General features: G+C 39.5%; 1 protein-coding gene across 1 annotated transcript; it reads left to right on the forward strand.

Moving 5' to 3' along the window:
* Nucleotides 1–8,023: 8,023 nt before the first annotated feature.
* On the forward strand, nt 8,024–10,496 carry LOC131243421 (aldehyde oxidase GLOX-like). The gene has a single exon (XM_058242782.1). The coding sequence runs from the start codon at nt 8,063–8,065 to the stop codon at nt 9,689–9,691; it is 1,629 nt and encodes a 542-aa protein (XP_058098765.1). The 5' UTR covers nt 8,024–8,062; the 3' UTR covers nt 9,692–10,496.
* Nucleotides 10,497–13,181: the final 2,685 nt, after the last annotated feature.

A 13,181-nucleotide genomic window follows, 5' to 3' on the forward strand; every position in this document is an offset into this window, starting at 1 on the left:
AGATTGGGTATTTCAAATTCAGAACCCCTGAATCCAGAGATTAGGGATTTAGAATTTCATATCAGATTGGGGATTTCAAAATCGGTTCATCCAGTGGGCCCTTACCTGCGATTTGTGGGTGCCGATTGCCATTGTCAAACTTCGGATCTACGGTCATAGGCAATGGCATGTCATCTTCCTTTCAACCATGTTTATGGAGCCGTTACCGGCGTCTCATGGATGAATCTTCATTATTGGAGGCCATATCTGTTCTTTCCGATGACATTGTTGGCACAACGGATCCATCTCAGCCCATCAGAACCGCTAGTAATCAAGTTGTAGAGAGAGGAGCTTCATCTCTTCTCATCGTATCGAGCAGATAGCAAGCGCTGCTTCTCTCTCTCTCTCTCTCTCTCTCTCTCTCTCTTATAGTCAGGGAATTTCGGAGATAGGCTCGTGAAGAGTCTAGGACACTTTGCCCTGATGTAACGAGATCAATATCAGGATTTATCCCAGTCTTTTAACTATCAGGTACTCAAACCCGTTTTCTATTGATTCGAGTCCATCCTCTGGACCTGCGAACGGAATAGATTTGTTGGGCCTGTACTGGATTTCCAGATCTGGAATGGGCCTGTTACTTAGGCCTATACCGGGTCTTAGTGCTAATCACCTTATGGCATGAGTCCTTGACTGGGCCTAATTTTTAGAACCATCAAATTTCAGTCTAAATTTGTGGACACACTGCAGTTATCTTTGTGCCCTATTAAGGCTAGGTGATTATACATATAAAGATATTAATTTATAGTGTGTGATATTAAACATTCTTAATTCTGACTCATTCGCTAGATATCCATACAGATACAAACTTTCAGGATATGGATTTGTAATATATGACCTGATTTGTCTGTCATATGGACACCTATGCATGGGTCTACACATCCAGTTAAATAATTCCATCTATCATGTGAATGTCAAGGGTTAGACTTGTAATGTTCATTTATCATGCGGAATCTTAATTCGGCCTAGTTATAGCCCATTACCCATCTTTGGAAGTTGATATAGACCATTAGAACATATAATATGAAACCTATACGTATGTTTCATTTTAAGGTCCCTATATGTTCCAATGATCAATACCGACCATCTTATGGGCCGCATCAGACTCATTTAGATATAATCCATTGAGAGACAGGATTATAATCGCGATCCTAAGTTTATATTTGTAGTGCTAGATTCAGTTGTGTTAGCCACCATAGTGACCTTAATCGATGAAAATTTTATAAGTACAGACCTGTAACATTGGGATAAGGAGGATTGCATACAGTTGCGTTCACATTTTCATGCGTACGGTAACAAAAATATAAACGATTACCGTTTGACAGTCACTTGAACGGGTGAAGTAAATAGTGTTGGTAATGTAAAGCTGAAAGACTCATCTCACCTACATGTGTTTAGTGTCTCAAATTTACATCACTTAGCTTCATGTTTATGATGATCACTGACATGTTATTATTACCACTCATAGGAGGAATGATGATGATGTAACAGATTTTCACCAGGATGTGATGGTTAGGCCCATCTTCATCTTGGATGATTTAGTTAATGCCTCCCTTAACAACTGAATTGATTATCTTTGCTTGATATTAGTTTACATTCATGAATTGTTTTATGAAATAATGAACTAATGTGAGTGCATATGTATCTTTTCTATTTTAGTCTCAATTCCAACTAATATGCATCAATTCCCTGCCCTAAATGGATCTAATTATGCTCAATGGAAGGACTCTATTGAGGTTGTCCTGGGCTGCCTACAATTAGATCTTGCCCTGATAATACCAGAGCTGTGAAAACCATCGGATGATGCCATTAAAGCAGACTATAATCGATGGGAGGCAAGATTTATATCAAATGATACATGTCTAAAAGTAATAAAGTATTCGATTTCTGAATCTATGAAGGGTGCCATGCTTAAAACAACTAAGGCCAAAGCTTTTTTGACTGAAATGGAAAAACAATTCAAGAAATCTGATAAGTCAGAAGTGGACATTCTTTTGAATAAATTGACTCGCTCATCTTACGACGTAAAAGGAAATATCTGTGAATACATTGTAGAGTATATCGAGGTTGTTTCTAAGATCCGTTCTTTAGGCCATGTATCCACTGATGATTAACTAGTTCATTTGATCATGAACAACCTATATCCCCAATTCGGCACGTTCCTGGTAAATTACAACACTTTGAAGGATATGTGGACATTGTATGAACTAATCACTTAGTGCGTCTAAGAAGAAGACAAGATTAGGTAGAAGGTCAAAGTTCAAAATGTTAATATGATGACCTTAGGTCATGGGCATAGGCATGAGAATAAAGGTAAAAGGAAAAGGAAACAATGTTCTAATAATAGATCATCTAGTCCTCCATTTGGAAACCATGAGAATCAATTAGGAAATGGATCAAAACGCAAAAGGGTTAAAGGCAAACCGTGCTTCTTTTGCAAAAAGACGAGTCATCTAACGAAAGACTGTGAAGGGTTTTAGAAATGACTCATAAAGAAAGGTATCAAGGTACACGTGAAGCCAATATGAGTCAATAGGATTAAGTTAAAGTCTGGTTATTTTTTGAATTTAGTAGATACATTTTTTGTGCCGTCTGTAAGACGCAATTTAGTTTCAATTTCTTGTTTGGATAAATTGGGATATTCATTTCAATTTAGAAATAAAAGTTTTAGTATTTACTTTAAATCGATTAAAGTTGGGACTGGCTCTACGGTGAACAACTTATACCAATTAGACTTGATTGTCTCTCATGTCTATAATATTAATACCTTGCATGGAAATAAAGTAGGATTCAAGTGAAAGCTAGACTATGAAAATTCCTCCACGTTGTGACACACGCAACTATGCCATATATCTCGTGAGAGATTAGACAGGCTTGTGCGAGAAGAAATTTTGCATTATCTAGACTTCTCCGACCATAAAATATGCATTGATTGCATAAAAGGAAAACATATTAGAACTAGAAAGAAAGGTGCAACCAGGAGTGTAGGTCTATTAGAAGTGATACATATAGACATTTGTGGACCATTTCTTACAGCTTTATGGAGTGAACATAAATATTTTATTACCTTTATAGATGACTACTCTCATTTCGGGTACATTTACCTTATCAATGAGAAATCAGATGCCCTGTATGCTTTTAAAATATATAAGGCCAAAGTTGAAAATCAACTCGATAAAAGGATTAAAGTTGTTAGATCTGACTATAGTGGTGAATATTATGACAGATATGACGAATCAGGACGCAATTCAGGGTTATTCGCTAGATACCTGCAGGATTGTAACATTGTTGCCCAGTACACTATGCCTGGTACTTCAGAGTAGAATGGTGTGGCTGAAAGACGCAATCGCAGCCTTATAGATATGGTGCGAAGCATGGTTAGTAATTTGACATTGCCAGAATCTCTGTGGAGTGATGCGATCAAAACTGCAGTTCATATACTTAACAGGGTCCCCAGCAAAGCAGTAAGCAAAACCTCTTTTGAGTTGTGGAATGGGAGAAAACCAAGTCTCCGATATGTACGTGTTTGGAGTTATCCTGCTGAGGCTAAAATTTATAGCCCGCGTGAAAGGAAGCTTGATCTTAGAACTGTAAGTTGTTTCTTCATACGATATTCAGAAAGATCAAAGGGCTATCGATTCTACTGTCCTTCCTACTCCATCAGGATTGTTGAGACTGAAAATGCCAGATTTATTGAGGACACTGAAAACAGTTGGAGCATGAATATTAGAAATTTTGAGTAAGTAGAACTATCTTCATGTCTCATTGGAGACGTGTAAAAGCTTTAGGACCTCTTAAGGATAGACACATATCATCACACTAAGTGTGTAATCCTTATATCACATTTCATAGTTTCTGATCTATGTGATTAAGATTGAAAGTATTTTTGACCACGCTTGGCCTCACTTCGCCTAAATTAAATGTTGTGACGACTACTGCGGTTCGATACTGATAGTCATGATGGGCCAAATTGAATAGCACTACAAATATTGTCCAACAATTTTATTGGTTAACCATTTGAATGTTTTCTTAAAATCAAAACTTGTGATTAATCATTGACGTTGTTTAATATGGCCTAAGTGGGAGAATGTAAGAACTCTATAAGGTGGACCCCACTTATGTGTGATTTGCGTAGATACTCTGCATTAAAGTGCGTATGGGGTGGAGTGCTATAGCCTTACGCAGGGCTGTTTGAGTTGAACTAGGACACAACAATGTGGAGTAGTGGGAGAGAGAGTTATGATGTGATTCAAACTTTCATTTCCACAGATTTTATATAAGAAAGAGCTAGGTCCCCGATACTACACAACGACAGAAGCCTAAGTCCCATTTATTATTCTATATACGGGTGTGAAGGAGAGGAAGATTACAACATTGGTTTTCTAGTATTCTTATCTGTCATCTATGACGTCTCAGTTAGGTAAGCCATCTGAACCCTAGATCTCCATGTCCTATGCACAGTAGATCTCTGGGATTTCCGCATCGAGATCTAATAACAGTGCATACTTTAAACTAGAGGATAATATGTACATTGACATATTGATACAGATGACATATATGAAGTAATGGAAAATAAATAAATGCACAAGTTTCATGGTATCATATGTAATTTGTTTTGCACATGTAGAGTGCAAGGGTCGCAACTTGCCGATTACATTGAGTAAAAGAGCCCCTCTGTTACCTTGGTGGTCCAATGAAATGATTCGTACATGTGTTAGATTTGGGGCTTATAGTAAAAAAGTAAAATTATCTTTGCACGAAATGATGATATTGTCCGTTTGATAGTAGAGCTTATATTAGCTTATACACATGACAATCTAATGAAAATGTCCAATTGCGTAATTTGTTAGACAATATTATGTAAGACTCCTATCAAGTGGGCCACACATGATCATCGGTTAAGATCTGACCATTGGATTATTTAAATTGAGTGATTCAGTGAACTCCACTACAGTTGTAATCAGTGGGACGCTTGAACCGATGTCCCCATACTTGGTTATTAAGCTAGATATGGAAACCTATGGTGTGGAGACTTTAAAAGGGAGAAGTGTGATGGGTAAGCTTCTAGCCCTCCTTCCATGTTTTGGCCCCCTTACTACCACAAGCGAGAAAATCCTAGTCCTATTGAAGGTTCTCGTAAAGGTGTGACGTGCAGAAGATTAAGATTCCTGTCGGCGGAATATCTTCCCAATTAGATACACTTTTAAATTATGGTTTTGAATCTCCATTGTTGATGCATAGACGATCCGTCAATTCCGTAATACAGGTATAACATATTCATCTTTGTATCGTTATAGAACTGCTAAATGCAGGGTTACAAGGATCAAATGGCATATTCGTGACATTATTTAAAGCAATATCGGGCAAATGTAAAACAAGTAAGGTTATTAAAAGTGGATGGCAACATATTTGGGTTTAACTTATGTGGAACTCATTTTTCTTTCATCGGTGAAACTGTATTCTTAGAGAAAGAGGTGTGAAAGCAAAATTTTATTAAATTTTCAACAAAAATAGAAAAAATTTATTCTTCTCTTTCCTTACAAATAAAATCTTAACAAACAAGTAAAAGTTAAGTTAATGAAGAATAATGTTTCCTTTTTTTTTCCATAATTCCAAATATAAGAAGCAAATGAGATGGAAAACGCTTTCCACCTCTCCAACGGGAGCTGATACATCTCCATCATCTTGATTGCACACATGGAGAACATCCATGGAAATACGAACCTTTGATCAGGTGGGTCACCATATGAGAATTTGACCCATTTTATTGGTACGATTTTTACCTCTTGAATGTGGACTGTTGATCATCCTTTGCTTTTTTCTAAACCGTTCATTTCAAGCCATGGTTGTCAACTTTTTGTTGTAAAACTTTCAGGTGGTGACCATCCAAAATTAACGGCTCAGATTGTCCTAGATATTTTCAACGTGAAACAATGGAGATGGTAGAGAGGACAAATCACTTTTTTTTTTTTTTTTTTCAGTTTCATTTGATTGTGTGGCTGCAAGCGGATCATTTTTTTAATACAGCTAGTGTCCATGTTCAACAGAAAGAAGGCCCAAGATTGGATGGCCAGTATCTTTCAGTTTGAAAGACTTGCAACCTTCCATCCACGGTAAGTCCCATCTGATCAATAATCTAGATGAACAAAACATGGGCCCCACTTGTACGGACTGACAAAAAGTAGATTATTGTCACATCGACGGACAGAGGATCATACAATTCCTCGGACTACAGCTCACTGGTTATTATTATTATTTTTTTTTTATCGAGTTTGATATTCGTTTGGTACGCGGTTCTTGATGGACGGGCGGGGGCTTTGAGTGGCCACCGTGATGTATGGGCCTTATCCACACCGTCCATCCATTGTTTCGTATCATTTTAGTTTTTAATACCAAAAATGAGACATATCCAAAGTTAAGGAGGACCACATCAGGGGAAACAGCGGTGATAATGATTCTCACCGTTGAAAATTTTCTGGGGCCCACCTTGATGTTTATTTTCCATCCAACCTATTTATAAAGTTACATAGACCTGGGTGAAAAGAAAACACAAATATCATCTCCATCCAAAACTTTTGTGGCCCCCAAGAAGTTTTCAACGGTAAGAGTTTAATCCCCATTGTGTAGTCCACTTGAACGTTGCATCTGCCTCATTTTGGGGATTATACCCTAAAATGATATGAAAAAAAATGAATGTACGGTGTGGATAAGACACATACATCACTTCCTGCCCATTCCCAGCTGGAGACGGGCGGGGTTAGGACGCAACCCGCATCCGTTCTTGACTTGAGTTCATTTCGCGTCTGCCGCGACAAACAGTACAGAGTGTGTCGCCGTCACCTGGGCCCATGCATGAGCTATTCCCACTATTTTAACTGTCCGTATTCTTTTTATTATCATAAACAAGCTTTTCATTTTTCTAATCTTTCATTTCTACAGTTGAAATACTGCCATCGGAAATTTTATTTTCACAGCTCTAAATCATTTACAAATAGTGGTGTTCCCATTCGTCTATTTAATATAACATTCCTTTAGCCAATACAGCTTATATTGCAGAAAATGGACGGTTGCGATCTTCAGAACACTTATCATTTGGGCCCAAGTGGGCAGCGACACACGGTGGAGGTGAGTCACAACAGAGGTAAAACGAACTCTTTGGACCATATCTTTGTTTACCGTTGAATAGAAAACGAACGGACAATTTTGATGACCGTGAGTGTAAGTGGGGCCCATCGATGGGTGATCAGGACGCTTGATCTTCTGGGACCCGCCACAGATAGAACCTGTCCCGTTAATCCCATCTCTGTTGATAAGATGTGAAACACTTGTAGTACACGGTTTCCAACCAATGGGAAGCCAGAATCCAATGCTTGTTTACTACCATTTTAAAAGTGGTAGGACCCATCAACCGTACACATGTCATAGTTGCATGAAAACCTCGTATCAACCAAATCGTCGGCCTGACGGTGGATGGACCGTAGCTGAAAATTGATGCAATAGCAGCCGTCTGATTTTCCTTCAATATTTTAATTTCTGACCATCAGTTCCACGGCCACCATTTGGATGGATAGGATTGCTGGATAAGTACGTCTTCCAGCAATGGTCCATTCCAATAAGCCCCGTCAAGCAAATAATCACCACCATTTATATAATTTTTTTTTCATCGGAAGATTTTTAAGGTCATCTCCACCGTCGGTTGGAAAATTCCATACGTTATTGAACAATTCATGAATTATTCATGACTCGCTACTTATCTGCTGATAATACGCCGATTACTCATTAATTTAAAGAAAATCTGAAAACCCAAAGATTATTGATGGTGGGGCCCAACAGACAACCTACTTGGATTAATTACCGAACAATGGCCCAACTTGTAAAAACCCGAGTATGATATGATTTGTTAGGGTAGAGAAAATCCCACATGCTCGCACTTTCCTGGCACGTGCTACCCACCACCTCAACCATTTTAAAAGCTCTCACCACACATGCATATCTGCAACTCCCGCCTTTCCTTTAGCCCCTCAAAATGGCTCGTCCAATCTCATTACTGCTCTTCTTTCACTTCATTCTCTTAACCGGAACTCTTCACCGGAATCTGACACACGCCGCCGGAGGCCGGTGGACCCTTCTCAAGTCTTCCATCGGCATATCCGCCATGCACATGCAGCTACTAAGCAATGATCGTGTGGTCATTTTCGACCGGACCGATTTCGGCCGTTCAAACCTCTCACTACCGGACGGCAAGTGCCGGAACGATCCCCACGACACCGCCGTCAAGATCGACTGCTCAGCACATTCAGCTGAGTATGACGTGGCCACGAATTCGATCCGACCGCTCATGATCTTAACTGACACGTGGTGCTCATCTGGCACAGTAGCACCCGATGGCCGCTTGATCCAGACTGGAGGATTCAATGATGGAGATCGAACGGTCAGGATCTTCACCCCATGTGATAATTGTGATTGGGAAGAGAAACCAACAGCATTAGGTGTACGGCGATGGTACGCCACCAATCAGATACTACCCAATGGGTGGGCCATCATAATCGGTGGCCGTCGACAATTCAATTACGAATTCTACCCAAAATCCAACGGTATGGATCGAGTTTTCTCTCTTCCATTTCTACAACAAACAAGCGATCCTGAAGAGAACAATCTCTACCCGTTCGTTCATCTCAACGTCGATGGGAATTTATTCATTTTCTCAAATAATCGGGCTATCTTATTCAACTACCGCAACAATGCCATTGTAAGAACATACCCGAAAATGCCAGGTGGCGATCCTCGGTGCTACCCGAGCACAGGCTCCTCGGTTCTGCTTCCATTGAAGAATTTCAAAGAGGCGGAAGTTCTAGTCTGTGGCGGGGCCCCGATCGGGTCCTTCAATCAAGCGAATAAGGGCAATTTCATCAAAGCTTTAAATACTTGTGGACGGTTGAAAATCACCGATCAATCTCCACAATGGACGATGGAGACTATGCCAATTTCGAGAGTGATGGGAGATATGGTCTTGCTTCCGAACGGATACGTTCTCATCATCAACGGCGCTTCGTCGGGGACTGCTGGATGGGAATTGGGCCGCGATCCGGCGACTAGTCCTGTCATATACAAGCCAGATAATCGAGCTGGATCTCGATTTGAAGTGCAAAACCCATCAAAGATTCCTCGCCTTTATCATTCAACTGCTATTTTGCTGCGTGACGGACGGGTTTTGATTGGTGGAAGCAATCCTCATATCTCCTATGTGTTCTCAGGTGTTCAGTACCCTACTGAACTAAGCTTGGAAGCGTTCTCGCCGCCGTATTTGGAGTCATCCTATTCTGGTTTCCGGCCTAAGATTTTAACACCCACTTCACAAACCAAGCTGAATTATGGTGGGAATCTAGTAATTCAGTTTCAGGTATCGCTGCCACTGAACCCGAAGGGAGTTTCAGTGACAATGGTGGCGCCGTCGTTCTCTACACATTCATACTCCATGAATCAAAGATTGATAGTGTTGGGGAGTGGTCTTTTGGCAAAGACGGTATCGGGTTTGGCGTATGAAATCAGCGTATCGGCCCCGAATGCAGCTGTGATTGCACCACCTGGTAATTATTTACTGTTTGTTGTTCATGGTGGGATTCCAAGTGAGGGAATTTGGGTTCACATACAGTAATTTTCTCTATTTTTCTTTTTTATATATACATATATACAAATTTCTTATAGAAAATATGATTTTATACCTAGTTCTTTTCATTTAAATGTTATAATTTTGTACTATTTTTATTCCAAAATGGAAATTGGGTGTAATGGAATGAAAAGAAATGGGTGTAGAAAGTGGCTTTCCAGACTATATATGAGACATGCTAACATGCAACTGGTTGGAAGATAATTTTCCATACACCAAGTGAATAACTTCCAATATATCATGTAAGTACAAAATCTAAACCATCCAATAGGTTGGGCCCACTACGTGGAATATCTTGTTAAAAAATAAGCCTCATCTACTTATCAACCAGACCACAATTGTATTTTGTTATTTATTTGCAAATATACAATATTTCCCCTGGTGTGGTCTACTTGATTAGTGGATGGGGCTGAATTCAGTATAGGACCATCGTTTTCGTGGGACCAACCTATTGGACGGTGTGGATTTCTCACATGCATCATAGGTTGCATGTGAACATTTCTCTCTTGTGTTTTTTTATTTAGTGAATTTGTAAAAGGAGATGAATAAAGGGGGGAGAAATGGGAGGTGTAAGATCAGATTCTTGTGACTTTTGTTTTCTTTTGGGAAGAAAAGGTTGGGATTCACAGGTAAGAAGAAGAAGTGTCAGTTTTAGCTTTTGTCACTACAAAATAAAAGAAAGAGCATGGCCTTCTTTCTCTCTTTCTACTCTCCTCAATGTAGTCTAATTTGTACTTATTTTTCTAAAATAAGGTGGAAGTTGAAAAGCTGAAAGAAGACGACGTTTGGATTTCCTTCCTTGCTTCTTTTCTCTTTTTCTCTGTCTTATGGTATTTCCATGTTCATACATTCCACGTGGCAGGGTTGTGTTTAAATCTGGTCCATCCATGTAGTGTCTGGCTTTTTTTTTTTTTTGGTAGTTTGAAGTTAGTGGATGGTTCTATCCATCTGATCTGTGGCCCCGAAATTAAGGGCCTGTTTGGCCAGGCGGATTAAGAGGGATTAGGAGGGATGGGATGGTGAAATATCGGGATACAGCAAACCCATGGACTTGTCCAATCAGACCCCATGATCTTGTCCCCGGATATGGCAAACCCATGGATCTTAAACCAATCCACTGACATCACCATCGTGACCTTAAAATTGATCCCATCCCTCTTAATCCTGTTCAATCGTGCCTGGGGCATGTTTGGTTGGACGGATTGGAAGGGATCGGAAGGTAAAATCCTGGGATATGCCATGCGTGCCAAACCGATTCGGCGAACTTGTCCTGGGGTACAACAATCCTTTAGCTTAGATTTTTTCTTCTTCTAAGATTAGATTGCTAGCTATGAAGATTTCTTTCTAGATTTCTCTGAATTATTTTTTCTTTATTTAGCTACCCCTAGGATGAATCTAGACAGGGATAGTTTAGTAATTTCACACAATAAGAAAGCCTATAAATAGGCAGCAGTGTAATACGATTTTTAATACATTCCAATACAGCAACAGTTCTCTCTTCCTCTTTTTCAAAGTTTTAGTTTTTGTTTCATGGTGGCTGCGGCCACACGTCAGCAGGAAGCTGGGTTTTAGACCCAACAGTATGGCCCACCTGAGTTCCATCAGCAAGAGGCAGATCCTGCACTCCCGGTTTTCAAAAAAAATCAGTTTTTTTTCAAAAGAAATCAGATTCCAGCCGCAGGTCTTCAAAAAAAACTGTATTGAAAAAAATTAGATTGCAGCAAAAAAAATCTGTTTTTCAGAAAAATCAGATTGAAAAAAAATCTGTTTTAAAAAAAATCAGATTGAAAAAAAATCTGTTTTTTTTTAAAAAAATCAGATTGTAGCAAAAATCTGTTTTCAAACAATCAGATTGAAAAAAATCTGCTTTTTCAAAAAAAATCAGATTGCAACAAAAAAAAAAAAAAAAAAATCTGTTTTTTATATAAAAAAAATCAGATTTCTATTTCATCCATCTCCCTTCATTTTTTTTCGAAAAAAAAAAGTCATTCCTTTAAAAAATAGAAAAAATGGCTAGCACAATCCAGCCGCAGGTTCCTAAGTTGTCAAAGGACAACTATGAAAAATGGTGCATCCAAATGAAGGCATTGTTCGGGTCGCAAGAATTATGGGAAATCATCACGGATGGGTATGAAGAACCCACTATGGAAGAAGAAGCCGTCTTCACCAATGAAGAAAAGATCACTCTAAAAAATCAGAGGAAGAGAGACAATAAAGCTTTGTTTCTCCTCTATCAAGGGTTGGATGAATCCACCTTCGAAAAGATTGCCGAAGCAATATCAAGCAAGCAAGCATGGGATACCCTTGGCACCATCTTCAAGGGTGTAGATCAAGTGAAGCGGGTTCGCCTTCAAACATTAAGAGCCGAGTTTGAAGCGACTCACATGAAGGAAGGTGAGAATGTTACTGATTATTTTTCGCGTTTGCTCGTAACTGTCAATAATTTGAAAAGAAATGGTGAAAAGATTGAAGATGTCCGAGTTATTGAAAAGATACTTCGATCCCTCACAACCAAGTTTGAGCATGTCGTTGTGGCGATCGAAGAATCAAAAGATATTGAGAAACTCTCCATTGAGGAGTTGATGGGATCGTTGCAAGTTCATGAGCAACGAATGCAGAAGAATGCCAGTTCCATGCCGATGGAACAAGCTTTGGAGTCAAGATTGACTCTTAATGATAGCAATGGTGGACGTGGAAGTTCACAACGTGGTGGACGGTTTGCTAACAATCGCGCAAGAGGCAGAGGGCGCGGATACCAACAAAGTCATGCCCAAAACCAACAGAAAAATACCAATTTCCATGGAAGAGGAAATGGTAGAGGTAGATCTATGCGTGGACGGGGAAGTACAAAGAACATCCAATGCTATAATTGCAACAAGCTTGGCCACTATGCATCTAATTGTTGGAGCAAGCCGATGAATCAAGACGAGCGATCCAACTATGACCAAGCAACACGACATGAACAAGAAAGCTCCACACTTCTCCTTGCACAAGAGAAAGGTAGTGATCAGCAGGACGTATGGTATCTCGACACGGGTGCAAGTAATCACATGTGCGGCGACAAGAAACTCTTTGTGGAACTCACAGAAGGAGTTCATGGCGATGTAACGTTTGGAGACTCATCAAAAACACCTGTGAAAGGTAAAGGTAAAATCCAAATCTTTCAGAAGAATGGTGTTCCAAACTATATCTCCAATGTGTACTATGTGCCTAACATGAAGAGTAACATACTGAGTCTCTGACAACTCCTCGAAAAAGGGTATGTCATACACATGGAGAACTCTTCTCTTTCCATTAGAGATTTGCATGGACGTTTGATTGTGAAAGTCCTGATAGCGAAGAATCGTATGTTTCCTCTCTATATAAACACAATGCTTGAGAAGTGTTTTTATGGAAAAGCAAAGAATGATTCTTGGATGTGGCATCTTCGCTTTGGTCATCTAAATTTCAGTGGCCTAAAACTTCTGTCCTCATCAAG

Source organism: Magnolia sinica, chromosome 4, assembly GCF_029962835.1.
Source record: "Magnolia sinica isolate HGM2019 chromosome 4, MsV1, whole genome shotgun sequence".
NCBI lineage: Eukaryota > Viridiplantae > Streptophyta > Magnoliopsida > Magnoliales > Magnoliaceae > Magnolia > Magnolia sinica.

Excerpts from the sequence above, each read along its gene's own strand:
- LOC131243421 (XM_058242782.1), top strand. The coding sequence starts at position 8,063 with ATGGCTCGTCCAATCTCATTACTGCTCTTCTTTCACTTCATTCTCTTA.